Source organism: Lottia gigantea, assembly GCF_000327385.1.
Source record: "Lottia gigantea unplaced genomic scaffold LOTGIsca_7, whole genome shotgun sequence".
Taxonomy (NCBI): Eukaryota; Metazoa; Mollusca; class Gastropoda; family Lottiidae; genus Lottia; species Lottia gigantea.
Window position 1 is genome coordinate 1,382,636 of NW_008710370.1, and position 27,018 is coordinate 1,409,653.

At 31.7% G+C, this 27,018-nt stretch overlaps 2 protein-coding genes across 2 annotated transcripts; one reads left to right on the forward strand and one right to left on the reverse strand.

The window, feature by feature from the left end:
• Positions 1-548: 548 nt before the first annotated feature.
• LOTGIDRAFT_107821 (hypothetical protein) lies at positions 549-5,949 on the forward strand (the record flags this gene model as incomplete). The annotated part of the gene is made up of 6 exons (XM_009065458.1): positions 549-752; positions 861-954; positions 1,151-1,348; positions 4,373-4,519; positions 4,749-4,845; positions 5,814-5,949. The coding sequence occupies 6 exons, from the start codon at positions 549-551 to the stop codon at positions 5,947-5,949; spliced, it is 876 nt and encodes a 291-aa protein (XP_009063706.1).
• A 14,062-nt stretch (positions 5,950-20,011) lies between these two features.
• On the reverse strand, positions 20,012-26,649 carry LOTGIDRAFT_229450 (hypothetical protein; the record flags this gene model as incomplete). The annotated part of the gene is made up of 6 exons (XM_009065459.1): positions 20,012-20,157; positions 21,355-21,478; positions 21,887-22,092; positions 22,633-25,351; positions 25,656-25,818; positions 26,594-26,649. The coding sequence occupies 6 exons, from the start codon at positions 26,647-26,649 to the stop codon at positions 20,012-20,014; spliced, it is 3,414 nt and encodes a 1,137-aa protein (XP_009063707.1).
• Positions 26,650-27,018: the final 369 nt, after the last annotated feature.

The window sequence follows — 27,018 nt, forward strand, 5'->3', positions numbered from 1 at the left end:
TAGAAGATTAGTTTAGACTTTGGGCATTTCCATGGCGCTCTTAACAGTCAGTCATTTAGACATTATGGTATTATTACATCAGTTATAACAGTGATAATACTATGTTGATAATGACCGGGAAGCCACAACATTATAAACTTCCAGACTAGGGGAATCAGAAATAGGATTTAAATTCATACATGATACATGTAGTTGAAATTGGCTCAATCAGCTGGTAATACAGCATATTTAGTTAACTAGGACCATAGGCCTATCAAATTCAAATGTGGTTTTAAATCTTCATTTACATATTTGGATATTACATATAAACTTAATCAAAGTACAATCTTTGCCAACATCTAGATTTAATTTGTATCACATCAATTTCTTGAAAGCATTCCAGTTATTTTTACAATCTCATTTTTTACAGTTTATTACATTACATTATCTGATATGTTCTTAAACTTGTCTATCAAGTTATATCAAACAGTCATAAATATAAAACATGTGCACATTCATCTAAAAATCTCCTAAAAAATTCTTTTATTGTGTAATTTCAGGTGAAGGTGATGTTAAGAATATGTTCACCTATAATACCAGGTCAAACAGAACAAGGTGGACGAAGTTTTTTAACCATTGATCCTCGTCGTAAACAAGTTACAGTACATGATCCTGCTGCTAGTGGTTATATTACCTCCTCAAATAGGAGAGCTGCTGTGGCTGCACCTAAAATGTTTGCTTTTGATGGTGTTTTTTCTCCTGATGATTCTCTGGTAAGTAACAAATTCTGAATAACTAGCATTAAATCATGGAATAGAATATGATGATTATGACTTCTGATCAAAATATTGTTGACACACTTTTGTTTTATCTATTTTCAGAGTGAAGTATGTTCTGGAAGTTTAAGTGAAATTTTACAATCAGTTATAGGAGGTGCTGATGGTTGTCTCTTTAGTTATGGTCATTCTAAACTTGGTAAGATACAGAACAATTTTTTTTAAAATTTTATTTTTATTCAATGAAAGCTAAAGTTAAGGTAAATATTTTTTTTGATTGCTTACATCAGACTTTGGCAAAAGAAATTTACCATTTAAAATTTTTTTAAAGTTAAAATGTGGTCAAATGATTTTATTGTATGCAGGCTATTGGATATTTTGCTGTTTCATTTCAGGTAAATCATTTACTATGATAGGTAAAGATCACTCACCACAAACTTTAGGGGTTATACCTTGTGCTATATCCTGGTTATTTAAATTAATTAGTGAACAGAAAGAATCAACTGGTGCCAGATTTTCTGTTCGTGTTTCTGCTGTAGAAGTTTCTGGAACACAAGAGAATTTAAATGATCTACTGGCTGATTTCAGTAAAGGTATTTTTTCACTTTTTCATTGAACTTTAATGCAATAAACATTTACTTAATAAAGAGAATAAAATGGTATGATCAGTTTTTGCCATATTGAAAGTTCAAAACTTGCTGTAATTTTGTAGATCACTTATGTGTTTAGTCAAAATCATGATTAATATTTGTTCTTGATCAAAATGATCCAGACAAATTCTTGAAATAAAGCCTGAATTGTACCAAAATTATGTGACTTGTGTTAATGTGAAGGGAAATCAGATGAAGTAGTATCTAATTAGAATTCTGAATTCATATTTAGACCTCAAAATGTTTGCTGGTAGAATAGCTAACCAATTGATTGTACTGGAATTTTTTTCACAAATTGTGGCAGGCATTGTTGAAACCTGTTGAACTTGTTTGGAAACACAAAACCTAATATTGACTTTTAACCTCAATCTCATTGACCTCAGAAAATTGAAATTAATTCGTAATCTCCTCATTTTACTTCCAATCCCCACGAGTTTTCAAATTCTAGTTGGCACTGTCTGTTTTGTAACGTTTTGTTGTGACTCAATATTTGAGCATTTAAATGAAATCTTATCCCAAGAGAAGACATGATGAATTATTTGTTAATTCAACATTTGATGGTGTAAAAATGAAAAATGCGGAAGTAAGAGTGGTCTTATCTTGTTTAATATGATAGTCATCTATCTTGTAGAGTGTCGATAAAGACTTAATAATCAAAACTTTCTGTCAATCATCATAGAGATTTCTGCTGATCAATTTTCTACCTTTAACAATAGAGGGTTCATCTGTAGTCCTTTACTGTCCAGTCTGAGCCTGACTAATACACTATCATCAAACAGGAGGGTGTTGATTATTAAGAACTGATGTGTAGCATGTCGGAAATAGGTTTAATTCAACAGGCTGTGATAATGTTCTAGAATTTCCCATGTTTTAATGAAATTTTTCGACCATCTACATTCCTCTACATGAGTCATGGGAGGATTAATTAAATGCCTTTGTTAATTAGTAGTTGAGCATCCATTTATAATTGTTAAGATTAGCAAGATGAGTGGTTCTTTTGTTGGCACTCGATCGTTGAAAATTAGACGGTAAAATGAGATGAACAGGCACCATAAATCTGAGATTATAATGTGACGGGGTTATATTGAATATTGACTGCATGACACTAGAGTTGTGTGTCTGCTACTATTGTTATCCGTCTGCTTGTTATATTATGCACTATTTACACATTAAATTGTAATTGAAGAGTGGTTCAAGCTGTGGTTACTCACACCAAACCAGCCAATCTGTCTTGTGCAGTAGAAATTGACCAGAGAAAGTCTTTATCTTGTCCTGAACTATTAACGTCAATATCAGATTTTGTTCATTTTATTTTAGTTGATACAAAATTTAACTATGGGAAGTAAAACTCAATTTCTTGAGTTATATTTCAACATCCATAGATTTACCATTAAATTTGAATTTAGAATTTGTCAAAGTAAATTGTCCTTGTGCTCTGTTCAATTTTAAGGAATTTTTAGAAACTTGCAATATGGTCATAGATTGCCAAAATTAAAGTCAGATTTCAGAATTTTAGTTCTCGCCTTTCTTTGAAGTTATGCCAAATAGATATACAGCAATTCTCAGTATGTTCAATTAGGTATATAAAAAAGAAGTTCATGTTTGAATTTGGTTTCTTTGAAAATATCACTTCCCTAGCTTTTAAAATGGATTTTGACTGAAATTTTGGATGAATTCTTATATTATGGTCATCCAGTATTATTTTAGGGAGATTGTTGTCAATTCTGTAATCTTAATTACTTTTTTACCATCAATAATTAATTCTGTAACAAGTTAATAATTGGAGAGGAATTTATATGGACATGATTAGAGGCAAGGGAATAAGGGATATTGGTTTAAATAGAAATAAAGTGATTAAAACTTGTTACTTGTAATTTGATATAATTGGTCACAGTTCTAGTTGTAACTAAGGGAATTAGTACCAGTAATTTATTTATTTTCTCCAGTACCAAGTGACTAATACTATGTAATTTATTATCAGAATCTAACTTAATGCAGTAATTGATTCCTTGTATATAGCCAGTACAATTCCTGTGATATATCTATTGTCTTCACACATTCATTGGTAAATTGAGTCAATACTGTAAGAATTGAAATATCAACTTCAATATAACATTTGGTCTTAGAATGACTTTGCATTGATAAAACTGTATTATGAACACACATGCATTTCGAAGTTTGTTTTAACAGAGGATGATTTCAGCCAAATTTGGAGACATTTTTTGTTAAAAATACTGGTCCGAAGTGATGTGTATTTTTATTTAATGTAAAGTAACATAATATAATATAAAATATGTCCGTCGGTCAGTCCACAATTGGCTTGTGAACACAATAGAGACTACAGTTTGTATCATATCATTTGTGATCATTTATAATGATGAGATCTTGGACAAGTTTGAATATTACAATCTTTCAATGAACGATTTATGAGTTATTGCCCTTGACTTACAAAAAACGTGTCAAAATTTGCTTGTGAACACAATAGAGACTACAGTTTTCATCCGATATGAATGAAATTTGGTGTGATCATTTATAATGATGAGATCTTAGTCAAGTTTGAATTTGACAATTTTTTGATCAATGTTATTTGAGTTATTGCCCTGGACTTACTTAAAACACTTCAAAATGTGTTGGCTCATGAACGCAATAGAGGTGACATTTTATGTCAGAATTTGATTAAATAATGTGTGTTTGTTTAAATCAACAATATCTTGCACAAATTAGATTTTTGGTATGATTTGACACAGATTGGTGACCTTGATATACTGAAAATGTATCAGGAAAGTGGGCGTATCTTGCTAGGCAACCACTTGTTATCAATGCAAAGTCGTTTTGTTTTCAAGCTTACATTAAAATTCACATTTACATTTCAATACCTTCTTGTTAAAGATAGATCAAATTCTCACTGTTGTATATCATGGAACCAGGATAAGATTGAGAGATTGTTTTTTCTATTTTCTCCAGGAGTAGATGGTTGTGGATCTAATGGAGTGTATTTAAGAGAAGATCCTATCTGTGGAACTCAACTTGAAAATCAAAGTGAACTCAGAGCACCAACTGCTGATAGAGCTGCTTTTTATTTTGATGCTGCTTTGGCATCTAGAAATCAAAATGGTAAAGATTATATCATGTACTTCCCAAAAACGTGCCAAGTAGTGCATTTTCCATCAAGGATGTTAAACAACATCCCTTAAAAATTGATAGGTTTGGCTTTAGAAAGAGTAACAGCATGCAACTGTGCCAACTTTGTAGGACTTTTGTTATGAAAGAGAAAATATATATATAAGTATGGTGATGCCAAGATTTTATTCATAAAATGAATTTGCAACTTGATATTTTACAGCTGAAGAAGATGGCCGCTCATCACATCTATTATTTACGTTACATGTTTATCAATATCGAATAGAAAAAGCTAATAGGGCTGGTCTTCCTGGAGGTATGTATACTCTTTCAAAAATTTCAAAAAGTGGAAACACTAAATAAACACTATCTTGAAAAGTTATGTATTATATAACTGTAAGAGTGTTATATTTTTAAATATTAAAGTGCAGAAAATGAGTAAAAAATTGGAAATTGATATCGAGTTTCTTTTCATTTGAAAGATTATCTTTCTTCTTCAGAAATGTGTGAACTTTTTCAAATTGTTTAAATGTGTAAAACTATTTGTTGATGTTCAAACTAGTGTACTTCTTATCTAAGCCATTTCTTAAAAGATACATAGAGAGGAAATTAAAACACATTCTTTTTTAAGCTCTTCATCTTCTATGTTAATGATTTGTCTGAAAGAAACATTCTTCTCTTAATGTCATAGTTTAGGTTTTAGTTTTCTTTTATTTTAAATTAGTTTACTTTTAGAGGTCAACATATTGAGTGTATAGAAATTGATTCCATTGTCATAGATTGGAATATGTACAAGCCATGCATTTTGACTTCGATGTTGTTGCATTATAGTAAACAGACTAAATATTGAAACATTTAAAGGAATGGGTGCACCATTTTGGGGGGGTTGATTTGAGTGTTGAATATATGTAAATAGTCTTCAGAAATACTATAAATTTACGAAAATCATATTATTACTTCAAAAATATCTCAAACTAGGAATTTTACTCACTATTTCTATATATGTCTTAAATCTTAAATTGGTGAGTCATCATTTTAACATTCAAACGCAGATAATTCTAGATACACATAGATTTGAAGGCTCAAATTGTGACGGTAAGCTGAGAACAGATTAGCTCAGTTGAAATGGCCAGTTTCTGAGACTAAAGTATGATTGGTCAAAAAAATGGCCCACCTATCCCTTTAAAGCAAGTAACATTATTGCGATAAAAAGGTGATTTAAAGGTCCTTAAAAGGGAAAATTTGATTTTTTTTATTTCATTCATATTTTTTCAGTTGCTGGTGGTAGAAGTAGACTACATTTAATAGATTTAGGGAGTACAGCTAAATCTAAAGATCCTAGTAATGCTTCTTTAAGTCTTTCTGCTCTTGGTAATGTTATTATGGCTTTACTCAATGGTCAAAGACATTTACCTCATAGGTAAGTCTCTATTTTTATTAAAGAGATACTACCTCTTAGAATGCGTATTAAATTTAACTACTCAAACTTGACCAATAAGAGTATATAATGGTCAGATAAATCCATCAAGCAAGTTTTAAGGATAATTACTAATTATTATGGAGTTATCGGATTATAGAAGGATTTTTATTGGTCCACAGACAAATGCTTTGAAAAAACTAAATTTTATGTATTGTAGTATTCCTTTGAATAGTATTGCAGTGATACAATCTAATTGACAAAAACTCATCTCATGCTGATGTCATGTCAACATCAGGACATCCCATTTGAAAATATTGAGTAAATTTTCAAAACTTTCAGGCATGAACAAGGTTGAAATTTTGCACTGAGATAGTCTTTCACAAATTGTATTAGATATAAAATGATACAGTTGATGAGACTAGTGTAAATATACAGATGATACAGTAATAGCAGGAAATAGTTGAGTTGATATCAGGTGAATGGAATAAAACAGAACATTTGGTAGTTATTGTAGAAAGTGATACACTTACAATCATATGTCTTTAAGTATCTATCAATAAGATTTGATCTGAGAAAATGTAAATTATCTCCAGATTTACTGTGTATCATTTATCAGTATCGTGAGAAATTTGACTCTTGGCTTGGACACCTGAATTAAATATTAAGTCTTTGATTTCTACCATCACCTGTAGTGTATATTAGTATTAGTACTATATGTATATAAGTTTTATATACCTTCATGTAATATATGATCAAAATTGTAAAAATAGTTTCGTTAAAGAATATTACCTCTTAGAATGGACATAGAATTTAGAGTCTCAAACTTAAGAGAATATATTCATCAGGGAACTTACCTGGTGTCATAACTTTACAACAGAATCCCTGAATATGAAGACACATCCCTAAAACTAAGAAACTATTCAAAAACGCTTAAAAATAATAAGTTTTTTCCGATAATTACTTAGTTTAATGGATTTATTGGATTTTACAGGGATTCTGTTGTAACTTTATGACACCAGGTAAGTTCACTGATGAATATATACTCATATTGACCAAGATTAATAATTTTAATTTTTTGGCCATCCTAAGAGGTAGTATTACTTTAGGTTAAACCATGCTTGTGCTTACTGATATAAGTATTTAAACACTAAGACTTTCATTTAAAAGCTCATTTCCCTCTAGATCATCAAATATAAAAATACTCAGACAAGACAATAAAATATTTAGTGTAAATGACTAGGGGTTTAGTATATGTTGAAAGAAGTTAAGAGAACATATTGATATATTATGAGGTCCTAAAACAATAAATTATTGTTATAATTAGGTTGATTATAACTCATTAATTAGCATTCATTATCCCTAATTAGCCCCTTTTTCATTTCATAAAGACATCTATATGATCATCATTGTCTCTTTGACACTATTGACTAATATTGTCTGAAACTTTTTTTCTACCATGTTTCCCTTTAGCAGGCAAACCTTCAAATAAATAAATATTCATGATATCACATGATTTTCAATCTGGCCAATCAAAGTGCTTGTACAAAGAGATTTTTTGGTTTCGCTTTGTAAATACGAACTCATCCACGAAACTCTGTATAATGTATGAGTAAGGGCAATTTTCATATGGAAGAGTTTTGATCTGTTAAATTCACCTCCTCATCGAACGCTCTTTTGATAAAGTGAACCATGGTCTCATCTATTTGTTGATAAGAGGATAAGGTTTTAGCAACAATATATGATCATAAGACAATATATTCATGGGTTGTTTATTACTGCAAATTCACAAAACAATTCACTAATTTGGTTGTCAAACATTATATTATTTAAGTTGATTCATATACTAAATAAAGTAGAGAACTTATGGACTGATGGACATTAAGGATCCCACAGTGTGAGCTAGAGTACTAGAAATATTAATGTGTATCAGATATGGCACATCTTGATGATATAAAACTATTTTATTTATTTTCAAGGCCTAAGTAGAAATAAAAGATGACTATATAATTTTATAGAGCATCTGGTAAAGGCATTAATGACCTGTTAATAGGGACTATTGGAGTGGCTTGATGACACAAACGGTCAAATTTAAACCACTTCACACTCTATCAGTCACTTCAGGCCATTTTAAAGTCATTAAACTAAGGTATTAAATACACATTATTATCCCCAGCCTATTGGAGGGGTGGTATATTGTTTACGTTATTGAGACTTCAAAGTGTGGGGGTGATGTAATGACTTCTTGCTAAAGAGTTCATAGTGAATTATGGCTTCCAAAGTGAAGGATGACTTTTCTACAGAGCTCTGGTATTGTCCGAGGTACATATTTTTGTAACAAAAAGATTCTTTAGTGTTTATTTTCCCACACAATGACAACATTTGATGACTTAAATAAGCAAAAAATAATGTGACTTGAAATGTCAAACTTTTCTTATGTTTATTGAGATTATGATTAGAATTGAATTTGACGTATTTGTCTATCTATTGAAACATTGAAATAAGTTTACTTTTTTGAGTTATTCCTTGAGGAATTTTAGGAGACAGAATTTAATGTCATTTAGTTTTTATGTAATGTTTGATTTTGTTGAGTTATTTGTTTGTTGAACTTTGCTGTCATCAAAGAAAATCCTTCATGAATTTTCATCATTTCACAAGTCTTGTCTCTCATGCTCTCAGTCACACTTAGTTTTCCAATGTATGGTTAATATTCGATTGAGCCTTGCCTCATCCCATGGCAATTTGGACAGTCATAAAAAGATATGGCGCTTCTAAAATGAGAGAGGTTTTTCTCCAACAGTCAGGAGACCCATAAAAATGAAATTGAAGAGATGGAATAAAGTTAAGTCATGTGTTTAGATTGGAAATATTTCAAGTGAAGCATAAATTTGATTAGCGATTTATTATACAAGGTATAAAGTTGATTGGAAACTACGAGAGATGTTGATAGGGCCTTGTAAATGGAAGGTAGTGAAATATATATTGAGCCATTTAACAAGATTAATGGCAGAAGGAATCTAATGGGGTAGCCATTTTCTGGAATAATCGACAACTCTGTAAGATATATATCTTAATCAATAGGCAATCGTAGAAACGACATCAAATATTTGACGTCAACATCAAGAGTATTTTATAGTAATGTCAATTTACTAGAAAGAAATGCAACGAGTGTAGTTTATGTGATTAAGACTAAGTAATGGTGTATTTTAAGCAAGCTATGTTGAATTTATGTGATATTAGGTGAAGAAATGGTCTATTTACATTAATATTTACTGTTTAATCAATGCAATTTCTTCCCTTTCTGCAAACATGTAAAACATTTTACATGTACCAATAGAATTTATTGGCTACAATTAATTAACTAGATGAAATTTTTATAGCATACTAAAAATTATTTTATACATTATTTTTAAATCATGACCATAACCTCAAGATCTTATAATGTATCTGCAGTAAAAGTGAACTTTAAAAGATCATATTGTAATCTATTGGGTTCCACTTTTAAAAGTTTTCTGAATATTATTAAAAGAGGTCAGTGGTGGCACCAGCCTTCCGAGACTTGGGGTAAAAATAGGGGGCAGAATGGGGGGACAACTGCTGAGGCTGAATTCAAATTTTAGCTACTCTGTGGTGGTATAAGGTTTTATAAGAGAAACTCTCTTATAGAAGCACTGGACTAGGTCACAAGTAGGGACTGTGAATTTCAGCATTGGAATACATCAATTTGAAAGTGGTGTTGTTATATTTGCAAGCTTCTCATAGAGGGTTCTCTCAAGAAAATTTTAGAAAAAATGAATTGATTTTGTGCATTCTTACACATATTTTGGAGAAAAATCTGTACCCCTACTGGCACTGCCACTGAAAGAGGTACCTTCAATAAAATGAAAATAATGTGTTGGTTGATCTAATTCTAATGGAAAAATTGAATTAGAGTCCAAAGAAGCTTTAATCTGATCTGTTCATTTTATCTAACTAGAAGGGTGTAAAACTTGAATCAAACGTTTTTAATACTTTATTAATTTGACTTCTCTTAAACTTGTCTTCCTGTCTGGCGTTTCAGGCAATGTAAAAATTATTCCTCTCTCAAGAACCACCAATAAATTCTCATAAAATGCACACAATTGTAAACATGAGTGCCAGTCAGCAATCATAAAATGGTCTGTTGTCATTTAATGAAAATTACTTTTTTCTTGAAATTTCCCAGGATATAAACTGGGCAGGAGGAAAATGGAATCATGGAGGGATGAAGGCTCTCATATCTTTTTGAAGAATGTGATAAAATACTCATATTAGCCGGGGAAATTGACATATTTTATGATCATTCCTAGCAATTTCAAAGAGCAGCCATTAATTTGATCATTAATATTTTTATTGGCCAAGATTTGAAGATTAGAGAGTGAAGTGTTCAATTGGTTTATGAGAGACTTGATCAATAAAATTTAATGTGACTGAATAAAAAATCTTTCAAGCTGTCTTGTAGTTTTTGATTTCTACACTGTTGAGTTGAGTTACATGATTCCTAGTTTGAATTAATTAATGATGTTAATAATAATGAATTAATTGATTATATTTTGTTAATAAATGAATAACACAAATTAACCTTTCTCAAGTTATAAGATCATCGGAATTTCCTGATACATATACATATATATATATATGACTTAGTTACTATGTGACTATTACTAGTCTGATTGTATCTCATGATGTTGACCTAGATAGTAGTGGCGGTTGTCGCATGCAAAGCAGAGTATACTCTTTTCAAAATACCTGATGGTACTTCTCTTAAGAGGAGTCAACTACTATACAACTTTTACTCTTGATTTTGCCATACTTTGTATAAAATCTTGCTTATACAGATTGTTTTTACACATATACAGGCATAATGTCTTTGCTTAGGTAACTTTGACCTTTTTCTGGAGTAGGTTGTTGAACATGTACAACTAGGTTTAGCCGAAATATCCTAAAGCATTTAAAGGGTCAATAATTGATATACAGTAATGCCTGTTCAAAGTGTTTAAATACTGTTGTGTAGGGTGGCAGTTCTGATAAATTTGAAATAGCCTACATTTTTCAAGATATCTCGAATGTGTGTACTTGAATTTGGTTCTATTTTCAATTCAACATTTCATCCTACATAATTTTTGAAGTGTACACATCTTACAAATCAGAGCAAAAACTTTGCTATAGGAATGAAATAAGGGGGATTCTGTTGATACAATTAGTTGTTGACTTGCTAACTTTTACTGTGTTTACTATTATCAGCATTTCTTTTATAAAAGTTTAATACAGTTATATTTCATTGAAATTCAAAATGTCTTCTATTATTTCAGAGATAGTAAGATAGCTCAGTTGTTACGAGATTCACTAGGAAATACAACATGTAGAACTTGTATTATAGTTCATGTATCTTCAGCTTTACCACATCATACAGAAACTTTACAAGTTATACAAATGGCAGCCAGAATGCATCGTATGAAACGTAGAAAAGCTAAGGTATGTTTATTTGATAATAATGATATTTATGAGTGTATGTAAGTTATTTAGTGGGAAACTGAACATATTGAAGTCTGTATACATGTATTCAATACTAATATTGACATGTGTGTTTATGTATATATCTAATATTTACATGTTTCTCTGAATATAAACATCTACATTATTTCTTCTCTCTGGATATTAAAATCTATCAAATCTTTCCTTTCTCAAAATTTAATCATTAACTGATCTATTGATTAACTTACTTGTTTAAGTTATCATCCGTGTTTGCCCTTGTTAGTGTTGTAGGTTGGGAAGGGCTGAAAGGCAACAGTTTTGATTCCTTCAGATATTACATAAGAGACCCTGCTACAGACTACAGTTTTAAATTCCTCAACTGTTAAAAGCAGTAAAAGAGAAGGCTAATGCTGCAAATTGCTGGCAAAACTTTCTTGGCTATTTTCATAAAACCATAACATGACAGCATCCACTCAGTATCCATTAAAATCTTTCTTGGGTTATTGACATCTTCATTGTTTCTTTTCAGCAAATTTCAAGTGCAAGTTCAGAAGATAGTTCAACAGATGGTAGTGGTCAGTTTAACAGACCTTATAAGGGAATGAGAATGGGAACATTGAGAGAAGACATGTTTGTTTCATCTTCACATTCTGATCCAGATAACTATACATGTACTTCTAGTAGTGAACAGTCTTGTGACACCGCTATATATCTCGGTTCTAATGGACACCCCCTCAGTGATCGTGATTTTACAGACAATGAAGGTCCTCCTCGTTCTGTACCTAGAACAAATCCTCGTCTTCCTCGACGACCTGGTGGGTCAAGGTCATCAGGTGATGAGGGTTCAGCATCTGACAGTGGTAGGAGTATGACTTATTCAGATCATCGAAGATTGATGAGACCTAGAATGGGAGCACCCAAACCCCAGAGTCAGTACCATGTTCTGGAATCTCAGTCAGCACCTTGCTCTCCTCAACATCATCCTCAGTACCGGCCATCTCCTGTCGTTAAATCTCGATATCTTCAACATTATCAGAAACAACAGAAACAACTCCAACAGCAGCAATCTATACCTCCATCTATTGGCTACACACAGATTGAACAACAAGCAGAAGTTAACAAACGTTCTAGAAATCATGTGTCAAGACATCAGAGAATACCACAACCTCATTCTTCACCTCATCCAGAACAGTGGATAGATGGTCCAGTCTATGAAGAGCCAGTAGAAGTTCTATCAAATCCACAACATCAACCTGGTGAACAGTGGATAGATGGTCCTCGAATGACCAAACAACCTGCACATTCTCCTAAAAAGGTTCCCCAATCACCTAAACCTGATGCTTCCAAAAAGAAGTTAAAGAATGTTGTTGTAAGTTCAGAAGAAAGATGGATTGATGGACCTCGTGAAATGATAACTGGTAATAAAACAACTTCTAGCAGTAAAACACCACGTGAAATACCACCATCTTCACCGAGTCCAAAATTAAAACATGCTTCAAGTTCTGGATTAAAACAAGCTGTTATTAAACAAATAGATAGTAAATTAATTAGACCAGATAGTATGATTAGTACAGATAGTAATATATCAACTCATGTGGAAGCTGCTTCATCCCGTCCTGTTAGTATTTCTAGTAATGATGGTACTACCACTCAAATTAAAGATACTATTGATATCAGTGAAAATATGGTTGTCAAACCTTTTGTTAGAGACTGGGTTGAAAAACATCACAATGATGCAGATGTGACAAATGTAATGGTAAATTCAGATAATCAAGTGATTGGAAATACGGAAAGTGTTTCACATCATAGAAAAGACAAGCTTCATGATTCTCTTTTAAGAAAACTACACACATCTGCTTCTTCAGGTCAAAGTTCACCTATACCTGGCAGAATGGTGAAGACATTGAATCCTAAGCTACTTAAAACAAATTCTCCAAAACATCATACAAACCGAGTGACAGAGTGGGTCAAATCTGTGTCAAATGAAAATCAAAATGATTCTGTATCTATGATGGATGCAGAAACAAACACTGACCAAAGTTTTAGTGCCAAATCGGACAAATTAAACGTGACTTTTTATAGTGAACCAGACGTGAATATTCTGGACAATTCTTATGAGATTGTGGAAAATAATAATGTTTGCACTCAGGACTCATTTTATGAGCGTATTTCAGAAAGTAAGTTGGAAACAGACCCAAGTGAAAATATGTATACCAGTATATCAGAATATGACAATTGTGACTCTGTACTTGAACCTTGTAGACAGTTGCTACGGAAACCAGATGGTGCCTCCAATCCTAATTTGTCAACTGAAACATTTGTAGAAAGTGGTATTTATAGTGAACTTAGTGAAAATATTGATAATATTAGTGACAAAACACCAAGTCAATTCAGTGACAAAACTCCCAATCAAACTCCTGAAAAAACTACCTCAATTTTATCAGGGTATAAACCAGAAAAAGACATGTTTATGGAAGTAGAAAAATCTTCCGTTAAACCAGTCAAATCAAAACCTGCACTTCCTCATGGTTTGGTGAAGCTCAGTACCGTCCAGCTACCAACAACCTTAACAACGAACCTATGTCAGACATCACATCAGCCTCTTTATGATTTCGGGAAATCTCCAGAAAAGAAGACCAGAATAGTAGACAAAGACTCAAAATGTGCCAAATCAAAAAGTGGTAGTAAGCAAACTACAAAACCAGTCAAAAATCCAGTGTCACCCTTTATTCACAGTTCTCCCAAATTGTGTAAAAGTGTTAAGAAAGAAAAGGAAATGCTGCTGACTCAAAGAATAGTCAATCTTCAAATGAGTGAGAAAAAACAGTGCAATGATTCAGACAGTGGAAATGATAGTGGTATAGTATCTGTTGATAGTAAAAAATTATTATCACCCTACTCTAAAATAACCAAACCAAGAACACCCAGTCATTCTAGTAGTGGTCATGGTAGTGATAATAGTAGTTCAATAAGTACCGATATACATTCATCACATCATGGTAGTAAATCTGATAAAATACATGGTGGTACTAGTAGTGGATATGAGAGTATGTTACGAGAATCAGAAGCTAGTTGTTCAGAAGCTGAGGATCTGAAATATATGACAGAGAGAAAGCGCAATGCACTTCGTAAAGGTGAGTCTACAGTTGCATGTTTTCATTTCATCTGAATTTAGTTTTTGGTTGTCTTGATTAAAAATTTAAGCTTTATTTTTAGTTTCCTGCATCTTGTTTTCTACATTATGAATATCTGTATTATAGATTACATGAACCATGTTAATCATTCAATACCACTTTGCCCTAGGGCAACAAAACATTTCTTATGCTCAGCTTAGTTTTTACTCATATTCCCCTTGCATCAAGTAAAGCTAAAATGTGAAGATTAAAGTGACAATGCCAGAAAGGTAAAAGTTTTTGATACAATCAGTTATACACCTGTAATGGCTGCTACAAATTTGAGTAAAACCTCTGCTAAGTATGAAAAGAGGTTTGTGGCCCCAGGGCTAAGTATCTAACGTAACAATTTGATATAGAATAAGAACCTGCAAAGTTTTTGTAGCTGTTACAATATATATGTGCTACTTGTATTTCTATGTATCTCAAGATCGAACCACTCAAGTACCCAATATATTCATGTATTGTATTTTACAGCAGGTAAAAGAAGTAGATCAGCACCCAATCGTGTATTAGAAACTACATTAGAGACATGTAAATTAAGTCCTATCAGTAAGATTTCTAGTCCATATCATGAATCTCGACTAGCTGCTAAATTAAAAGAAGACAATATTGAGATGAAGAATATGACTGTAAAGGAAGCGGAAAAATATCAGAGGAAAAGATATGAAGAAGAGGTAGATGTTGTTTGTTTGTCATCATTATCTGAATGAATTGGCCCCTACACCCCCTCTCTCTTCTACTTTCACTTCCAAAATCTCATAGCATGTATTCTCTGTCTTCCCACATTCGAAAATTTTCTAGAGGGCCCCCCTTGACCCTCCACCATGACTAGTGCCCTCTCAAATCCACAAGGGTATGCCAGGGTGCTCGGATGTATAAGCAGTATATTGGTTTGAATCTGGTAAAAAAATTCATAAAGAGTTCAACAAATGTCTATAAAAGCTAGCTTTGTGGCATCCACAGTAATATTTGTAGCACTAGTTGGCTATCTGTTTCCAACATGACAAGTACCAAGTAAATATACCATACCCTATTTGTATTTTCAGAATTTAGTGATAGTACATGAAGAGGTAGCAAGAGAGAACTTATCTAAAACAGTTATACAAGAGGAAAATGAATCTTCAGGCTGGAGATTTGGGTGCCGATTTTGGAAGTGTTTTTCTTGTAAATCTAGAGACCGTAGTCCAACACAAGTTTAGCAATGTGAATTATGAAGTAGACATTGAAGTGTGATTCTTGAACTACTATTTAATCCGCAAGATGATGTATTGTTTGGTTTACTACTGTTGCAATCTGAAACTTCATGTTTTGAATTAAAAATGCGCAAATCCTTACTTCTGACTTATTATAATATAAAAATTATTATAATAATATCTTGGATTATCAAATTTTTTGAAAGTTCAGAATCTGTGTCAAAACATCTTACAATCACTTTTTGTCATATGTTTATTATGTCTCAATGTAAAATTTCAGACTTGTGACAATATTTTTTTGGTAAATTTTTTGGGGAAAACAGTGGCATTAAGCTTACTCTTAATCAAAATAACATGTTAACACCATTTAACCATATTGAATTATCATACAAACCACAGATTTCCTATACTGCTTATTTTACTTACTAATTATGCAATACATAATGAAGGTAATGAATAATTCTATATGCAGTTATAAACACTTTCCGTATCTTTTTGTTGCCAAAATATTTACTTATATTGATAGTCTTAGTACTTCAATTAATGAAAGATGCAGAACACACAGAAACCTACCATGATAATTTTATGCAGTATTTTTTTGTAGTTTGATTTGAATCAAAATTGTATTGGGATGTATGACAATGTAGATTTTTGTATATTATGATATTTATATATAAGTTCTGTATATTTCCTATATTTGATGGTGCTGTTTTTTATTTCAAGTTTGTATCATTCATTGAATCATTTATTTTCCTACTTTACTTGAATTTCATCATTTTTAAAGATAAACTCAAACTTCCATATTAATCTGTATTGTTTTGGAGGAAAATAAGTTGCCATATTTGCTACAATGATGTAGGTTAGCATACCAAAGCAATGTGTACTTTGACTAAAATTAGACAAGACAAGTCTTAATGGAACAGTTACATGACTTTTTACCCATGATTTCAAACGCTATGGCCATACATGTATAATATAATCTGTGTATGGAATCAGTAGCTGAAAATGATATCTGCTGAAATGTTGTATCTCTATAGTAAATATAATGTTAATTAGGATTAACTCCACCCCTCATCTTTATTTATATTGGAATAAATTGTATATTTGTATCATTTTTTGTATAATAACATAATAAATTATGATGTTCTGATTCTGTATTGTCTCTCAGATCTGATGTGTTCTTACCCCCATCTGTAACATATTATAGTCACTAGGTGTTTTATTCACATGGTAATTAGACATATAGTCACAATATTAATATGTCTCAAGGTAAATAGGTCACAGAGATATGGTCACATTGTAAATAGGGCACAAGGTAAATAGGTCACAGTGGAATCTGTTACACCAATAATACAGTGAGTAGATTTCAAACAGTACTCAGTTTAGTGAGCTGTTTTTATAACAGTACTCACTACCAAAAAACCAGACAAAATAATCCAAAAAAAGCTAGTGAGCTGATTTCAAACAGTACTCAGTCTAGTGAGCTGTTTTCATAACAGTACTCACTACCAAAAATCAGACAAAATAGTCCAAAAAAAGCTAGTGAGCTGATTTCAAATACTACTCAGTCTAGTGAGCTGTTTTCATAACAGTACTCACTACCAAAAACCAGACAAAATAATCCAAAAAATGATGGTGAGCTGATTTCAAATAGTACTCAGTCTAGTGAGCTGTTTTCATAACAGTACTCACTACCAAAAACCAGATAAAATAATCCAAAAAAAGCTAGTGAGCTGATTTCAAATACTACTCAGTCTAGTGAGCTGTTTTCATAACAGTACTCACTACCAAAAACAAGACAAAATAAGTGGAAAAAAGCTAGTGAGCTGATTTCAAACAGTACTCAGTCTAGTGAGCTGTTTTCATAACAGTACTCACTACCAAAAACAAGACAAAATAAGTGGAAAAAAGCTAGTGAGCTGATTTCAAACAGTACTCAGTCTAGTGAGCTGTTTTTATAACAGTACTCACTACCAAAAACCAGACTGTGTCTGTTACTCAGTAGGTCAATTGTTCTTGTATAGATCAATAAAATTATGATTGGCAAAAGGATTTAATGTGGATGACGGACTCCTATAGCTGCTGTTATATTGTATTGTGTGCTAAAGCAGAGGGCAGTACTACATGCTTTTATAAATCAGTTGACTATTGAGCTGGGAAGAAAAATATGCCAGGATAGAATTCTAGAAAATGTTTATTTGTCATGTTAATATACATATAAAACAAATTATATTACATTTAATATACACTTGATTAATATCAAATATTGTTAGTATTCACATTAATAATAAATAAATATCTCACAAAAATCATATCTGATTTCTCTTTCAATTTCAACTATTACATTAGTCTGATGAATAAAGCCTGTAAGTTTGTCAGTTTGTGTTTATTGGACTGTTTATGATATATGCAAATAACATTATAATGGCAATAGGTGAAAAATAAGAACCACATTTCTTACATGTCATTTAAACAACATGAAAAGGTTGAAAATGTTGACAACATTGTTCTTGACAAAGCTTAAAACAATAATTTATAAATATCTCAATATCCTGATATTAGCATATTATAAAAGATGGTATTTTGAACTATGATATACTGTATATTAATCTTGAAAAGCCAAATAATATAGTGTCAATGCTGAGCAATATTACTACACATACTCAATTGCTTTTGTTTGATATTGTGGCTTTAATAACCTGAATGATATCATTGTAAATATTGTAAGTATTGTTAAAATTATTGTGTTTAAAGTCACTGAACAAACAAATTTAGAACCTTAAAAATTTACATTAGGGAACGAGTATTGGTACAATGAAAGTTACTTCTTTATATAAATAACATATTAAAAGCACCATTTTAAAATAATTCATAACATAATACATGGTTTATGATTTATAGAAAATACAATTTAAATGTGGAAACAAAATATCCTACCCCACATACTATTGATAATAATCAAATTTACTGATTGATTTTAAATGAATTTAAATGACAGTACTGAGAAGTCTTAAAATGATTTCATTGATACAAAAATATAGACATACTTTCCTCTGACAAAAACAAAACTGAAATTGTCCAAAATTTTGGCAGGAAATTGTCTACTGTAAAACTAATTTCATAATGATACTTTATATCAATATCCATATCATTATAAATGCAAAATCATTCAGAAAAGACAGTAATATTAATAAGTACAATTTTATAAGTAGATTTCACATAAATCTTAAACTTCAAAGATACTTTAAGTAAATTTACAACATATTTTAAGTAATTTCTTGTTAACTCCATAGGTCATTTAAATTAATTGTATTAAACTTTGAATCAAGAAGATTCAATAAGATTAAGTAAATTTAAAGCAGTTCTCAAAATTTCAATATATTCTTTCAGAACATGCAACAAAACTTTCTCAAATAACAAGATATATGATAGATTGAGAACAATAGTAAGAAAATAATTTATCATGATACAAAAGTAGTATATACTGTACCAATACAATACTATACAATATCAAGTAAATAAAAATAATTTGAATAATCATTAAAATAATTGCACATAAAAACACAACCTTAAACACAGTTAATATAACTATAAATTATACCGAGTTCTGTAAATAAACATCTTTTATCCAGCACTAGTTTACTTATACAAAACACTTATTTCAAGATCTTTAATTGAGAAAAAAGAAATATCTTATTCATTTTCAGTATATAGTCAATCACATAAGTTTGGTAAATTGAAAAAAAGTGAAAATACAACTATACATACTCATTTACAATTATTAAGAAAAATTATGCATAGTCAACATTGCTTAAAAAAACATTACGTAAATATATGTATTCATAATCACACTTATCAATTTTCATTTGCCAAAAACAAAATCCATGAAAATTGAAATAAGAATAATTACAATCTGACAGATTAAGAATACATGTATAATTATGTAATTCTTGAGCAAGCTTTGCATATTTAACATAAGCTACCATAGATCTCTATAAAATCTTCAGGTGTTGTATGATTTTTGTAACAGGAATTGACCAAAGTCTCATTATTTTATTTATACCATGTATATAAAAAATTCAGTTAAGTCATAAACTGAAATAGATAAGCTCAGAAATTCTGAGCAACAACATGTTTCAGGTTCTGTTTTAATATTTCTACCTTGTATAGGTATCAACATTATCTATTATGATTTGTTTGCAAATAATCAATCCAATATTTTAGAATCAAAACAAGTGACCATCATTAAATGAGATTTACAAGCAATAACTCTCTTTTCCAGTATTTCTGTTTCTTTCACTAGTGCACCAATAATATTTGGATCGTTTAAGTCAGCATGCTCTGCCACAAATACTGAAAGTACCAATATGCAGCTTTATTCAGTATTCTCAGCAAATTTTGTGCAAAAATATTTTGCTGTCATTTTGAACAAATCTAGTTGAATTCCTCCAAATTATGTCATAAGATAACAAGCAATAATATGTTTGATAGTTAAAATATACATAGTTCATTTGAATAATTTACTATAAACTTTTACTAGCACAATCTTTATCAGCACCATTTCGAAAATCTGGCAACAAAAATTCAAATAATAAGAAAAAAACAATATTTAACAGAGATAGTGCCAAAAAAAAATAAAAAATACTTAACTAAACAAATGTAATTAACACTTAAAATATTTAATTTTTAACTCTTTTGGTTCCAAATTTCAATTAGCCGAGCCACTCACAATGTTACTTTTCATATTTAAAAATTGTGGTATGACTTGCTTCTAGTCAGCACCAAAGAGTTAAAGTGGATGTCTGATTAATCTGCAACTCTTCACTTTCGGAGGTAAATATGTGAAATTATTGCTGATTGATTCATTAACAATAGGTGGTTTCTCATGATCCAGTGTCTGATTGAACAGTAAAAATAGATCCCACGGGATACGCAATGTTTGTGTAAATAAATGAATCTTTTTCTGGCTGTTTGTGACTTGTGTGGGACATATTTCTCTGCAGTTTTAAGTATTTCATGCTTCAAACAACAAAACCTCATAGAAAAAATCAGACGTCCACTATAAAAACGAAACAACTAATAATTCTGACTAACTGACAATAGCTTAAATACTTTAAATGGAGATTTTTTCATGATATTTTGATCAAATAAAACAGTTTTACATTGTTTTGGATCTCATGTTGGTCATGTGAATTTGCATTTGCAATAATTTGATCACAAAATACAAAGAAAATACAAAGAAAAAACAAAAAATGAATTATGACCAATATACAATATGTATTGCTAATTTGATATCTTTAAAAGCCATCTTTTACAAGACTATTTCCAGGCTACACTTGATCATCAGATTGCATGAACAAATTTTGAATTTCCAAGTCTTTATGGCTAAAATCATTTCTTTTTAATGAAACAAAACATTGCTACCAGACAAATAAATCTATAAAGATGTGTATCTACCTATGAAAACTTAACAAAGCACACAGTTTGTACAACATTACACATCTGTTGGAGGATGTCTTGATTTACACGAGAAACACATGAGCAACTTACAATCAAAACTCCATCCTGATCGTTCCATCATTATATTCTCTTTAGCTGTAACTAATTCTTGTTTTAATGTGTCTTGTTTTGTGAGAAGCTGACGAACTTGTTCTTTGCGTGGATCTGACTTAGTCTAAAAGACATAAAAAGACAATTAGTGAGTGAATTTTCTAGTAAGTAACACTTAGTAATTAAGATCTCTAGCTAAATCCATGCTGACTGTCTCAAAAATTATACCACTGAAAATGGAACATCGAATCTATTAATTGAAGTAGTCTAGAATAAAGTTGGTCTATATCTAGTTGCCAAATTCAAATTTGATTATTATTTTAGGTTGTCTATATGCCTATGCATATCAAACTTGATCAAAATTAGATAACAACTGTATATTCTAAAGTGTTCATGAGGACATGTGAACAGATGGACGTACATGGATGTTGAGAATATACATTCACATAGAGAGATGTGAGCATTTAAAAACTTTCAGAGGCCATATATAGAGTCAGCAAGATTACCATTATTGGTGGAGTTTTAGACTTACCTCATCATCAATCCATTTTCTCTGTAATCTTTCTACATCATTAGTGGTATAGGACTTAATCTCCATTGGTTCTTCTTTCCGTTTAGTTTCATGATAAGACTTCATGGATGGACTGGATGGTTTTCTTTTAGTAGCTGGACTTTGACGACAACTATCTGGAGGACTATCTGATGCTCTACCAGGAGCTGATCTACTCCTTCTTGTTCCTGAATCAACAAAATATTGACACATAAGACAGTGTATTTTATCATAAAACAACCCTGAATATATCTTGAACATTTTGAAATGTAATCATTGATTTTTGTGCTTATGGATCTTGGTTTATGGATTTAAATATGGAATAATACATGTGAGTTTTCTCATTGTAGAGAGAGAATTTGATTCATCAACTATTCATGTATTAAATAAATACTTTGAATTCTACAACTTAATTTAAGTTAGATTAGACTATGGAAAACATTGACAAGCTTGTAAATCATTTAATGATTTGAAACACTACCTTTTAGAATCAATATCAAGTTATATTATTGCCTGATATGGAAATAAGTGCAGTAGACTCATATTTCTTCAAAGCAAATTACTGACACTATGTTTATGATATCAGGATTTGACACAATGTGAGCTCTTTTTTTTATTATCACCTGTTTGCATAATTTAGTTGAATCTAAAATGACTAATCTGGTGCCAGGTACACAAACCTGAATTTATGAAGCAGGATCAATACAAAATACATGTATATGACTTACCCTTTCTTTTTGTTCCTTTCTTTTTCTCTCCAGAACTTTCACTAGCACTATCATCATTCTCCGAGCTACAACTAGCTTCTGATTCTCGTAACATACTCTCATATCCACTACTAGTACCACCATGTATTTTATCAGATTTACTACCATGATGTGATGAATGTATATCGGTACTTATTGAACTACTATTATCACTACCATGACCACTACTAGAATGACTGGGTGTTCTTGGTTTGGTTATTTTAGAGTAGGGTGATAATAATTTTTTACTATCAACAGATACTATACCACTATCATTTCCACTGTCTGAATCATTGCACTGTTTTTTACCTGATTGGTCACTAACTTGTCCATTCACTTTCATAGCACTTTTTAAGTCCTTTTCTTTCTTTTTTATTTTGGACTCTTTTGTTGAGCCTTTCGAAAAAAGAGGTAGTTTGCTGTTACCATTTGGTGTTTTTGGCTTCATTGTCACCTTGACAACACCATTGCTTGAAGAATTTGAAACAGACCCATTTGTTTTGTTCTTTACTTTGTTATCACTGGTTTTAGAAATGCTATTGAGAACCAAAGATTTTTGTTTTTTCTCAGGTGAATTGTCTTTTGAAGATGGAGTTGAAGGGGTTTGTCGAGGACTACTTGGACATGATGCTGGTTTAGGAAGAGAACTAGGTTTCATAGCTCCATTAAGTCTATGGGGTAAGGGAGGTTTTGATTTCACAGTAGGTTTGGCTTTGTCCTGAACACAAGTATCTGTATTGTCAGATTTAGATTTTTTGTTTGGTCCCATTACAAAACTAGAGGTAGAAGGTTTGTCATAGACTGTAACATTTTGCTGCATAACATTGGCCACAATTTCTATCTGATCAATCTTTACATTTGAAGTTTCACTGGAGCTCTTCTCCATAAAGGTGTCTTTAGTTAAGTTTGGATTTGAAGCACCATCAGGTTTGCGTAGCAATAATAATTGAGAAGGCTCGAGAACAGTTTCACTTTTTGAATTGTCTAAGCTGCTGTCATTACTGACAGCCAAACTACTTAATTTAGCACTAGCACGAATCTCTTTTTCCAAAGTGTCACTTGCATCATTAAAAGATTTGCTACTGAGAGTTTCATTGTCTGTTAACTGACTGGAGAGAAGATGCATAGATTCCAGGCGTTCCTCCACCTCTATTTCATAGATAGAGTCTCTAGCACTAACACAATCACTAGTATCAACACTGTCATAACTTGTATCCACTATATTCACTTCTGGTTCAGCACTATCAAAAGTTACATTTAATTTCACTTTGGAAGCTATTTGTTCAAAGTCTGAATCATGATCTGTGTTTGTTTCAGCATCTGCCATGCACACAGAACTATTCTCCAAAATTTCTGGGATTTCTGTAGAAACAGACCTAACCCATTCTGTAACACGTTTTGATGTGTCTGGTTCTTTTGGGAAGATGGATGACACTTCTTCTTTCCTAGATAAAGCAGGAGAAGCAACAGGTGATTTGTAATTGGAAGCTACAGTTTGTAATTTCTTGATGACTGATTCCTGAAATTTGGGTTTGGTAAGATCTTCAGCACCAACCATCGTCTGTGATTCACTTTCTGTATGATGTCTTTCAACCCAGTCTCTAACAAAAGGTTTGACAACCATATTTTCACTGATATCAATAGTATCTTTAATTTGAGTGGTAGTACCATCATTACTAGAAATACTAACAGGACGGGATGAAGCAGCTTCCACATGAGTTGATATATTACTATCTGTACTAATCATACTATCTGGTCTAATTAATTTACTATCTATTTGTTTAATAACAGCTTGTTTTAATCCAGAACTTGAAGCATGTTTTAATTTTGGACTCGGTGAAGATGGTGGTATTTCACGTGGTGTTTTACTGCTAGAAGTTGTTTTATTACCAGTTATCATTTCACGAGGTCCATCAATCCATCTTTCTTCTGAACTTACAACAACATTCTTTAACTTCTTTCTTGAAGATTCAGGTTTAGGTGATTGAGGATGTCCTTTCTTAAACAACTGTGGGCCATCTACCCACTGTTCACTAACTTTTGTAGGTTCGGTATAAATAGCACCACCTGGACCATCAATCCACTGCTCACCTTTGACAGATTTGTGAGGGTCAGAAACTTTCTGTCTTCGACTGCTTTGACCATGTTTTGGACTTCTTTCAGGTAAATGTGGACTTCCATCTCTGACATCAGCAGGCAACTGTGGTTTTGAGACAAGAGGTTTGGCATGAGGATTCACATGACGAGATGAATATGATGGTGAGTGATGCTGTGGTGAATTGGGTGCTGAGTGCATTTGAAGAACATTCTGTTGAATGTCCTGCCTGATTCCTGGTGATGTCATTACTCTGTGATGATCTGAATAAGTCATACTCCTACCACTGTCAGATGCTGAACCTTCATCACCTGATGACCTTGACCCACCAGGTCGTCGAGGAAGACGAGGATTTGTTCTAGGCACAGAACGAGGAGGACCTTCATTGTCTGTAAAATCACGATCACTGTGAGAGTGTCCATTAGAACCGAGATATATAGCAGTGTCACAAGACTGTTCACTACTTGAGGTATAATTATCTGGGTCTGAAAGAGACGAAGAATACAAAACATCTTCTCGCAATGTTCCCATACGTAATCCTCGGTAAGGTCTATGAAAATTACCACTACCATCATTAGAACTGTCTTCTGAGCTTGTACTTGAAATCTGAAAAAATAAAGATAAAATAGTATTCAATTTAAAATCTGACATTTAAGGACCATTAAAGCAAATGAACCATCAAAATTCAATTTAAATCAACATGGCCGACTCGAAATTTTTTCAGAAACATTCACTGACATGATTTAGAATAATGTATAAATACATTTCTGACTGAAATTCTTTCCCAAATCAAAAAAAGCAGGCACAGTTTAGCTATTATAATTCGTATACATGTATTTGGCTATGTATTCAGTATTTATTGACAAAAAATCAACTATTCGGTCCTTAAATATATATCAAAACTACATACCTTAGCTTTTCTACGTTTCATACGATGCATTCTGGCTGCCATTTGTATAACTTGTAAAGTTTCTGTATGATGTGGTAAAGCTGAAGATACATGAACTATAATACAAGTTCTACATGTTGTATTTCCTAGTGAATCTCGTAACAACTGAGCTATCTTACTATCTCTGAAATTAGAAAAATGTATCATAAAAATCGCGCCTTAAATAAATGCTAACAATGAAGCAACAGTGAGGTCCTATTTGTATTTAAATTTCTCTATTACAGTCTATTTCCTAAAATTCAACCAAGCAGGGTGTATATTCTATATACATATATCTTGAGAAATCAATGACGCAATATGATGTTGTATCAAACTGACTACAGAAATGTTTGTGGCATAGAGGTGAATAGACAGATGTAGATAACATAATACATGAATTGATAGTTGGGTGGGGGAAGCAAATATACTCTGATCTTTATTATTAAAGTGTACCAAATTAGTTTATACAATGTTTAAAGAAATAATGTTTACTGAGAGAAAAGAATTAAATATATCTAATTTATTATTTCTATCTATTTTGTGGTTTTCCTCTGCCTGAAGTTATTCTTTGTTACTGAATTCTATATCCTAACATTCCGTGTGTTTGTTATAAGATAGGTGTTGAGCAGGGTATATCATTGTTTCCATTCACGTTCTTCAAGAGAATAATATGAAAATTCCATTTTTAAGTATCAAAATTAAGAAAATTTTCTCTTAATTTGTAGGTTTTTAACCATTTGGACTTTTCTTCTGAGACATTTGATGTGTCACAGACTATGAAAAGCTAGCGAACATCTTTTATGACTACACAATACACGGTCTGACATTTCCGTTTTCATTAGCCCACATGGTGCAGAAAAAGTAAATCAACTAACATTGTCTCTGGGTACTTTTTTCTAGTATGTTGTACTCCATACTACCTGAGACCATGACTAGTATCTGTTCTTAGTTTCACTTCCGGGTACATCTTTTTCATGCTGATATGATTCGGGGAAGCTAACAGGTTGAAAACCACTGTCTTAATGAAACTGATTAATAACATTAGAGAGAAGGTAATTTCTGATGTATTAACAGTGAATTACATGTAGCACATTACTTGTATGTATCTAATACCCATATTATGCTAACAAAAAAAAAACACATTGCCATGTGCAATAAGGAAAATTTTCTTTACTCTTTTTTCATTTCTAACCATAGTCTGTCCCTGCGACCTGCATCAATTTTGCAGGGAAACTGGAAGATTGGAGTTGGAAAATCAAAGATGTCATCTCAACCAAGTAAACCTACCACCATTTTGTTTCCAGCTCAGAGTTAAGGTGGTGCAGAATTCTAGCTGATAGAAAGA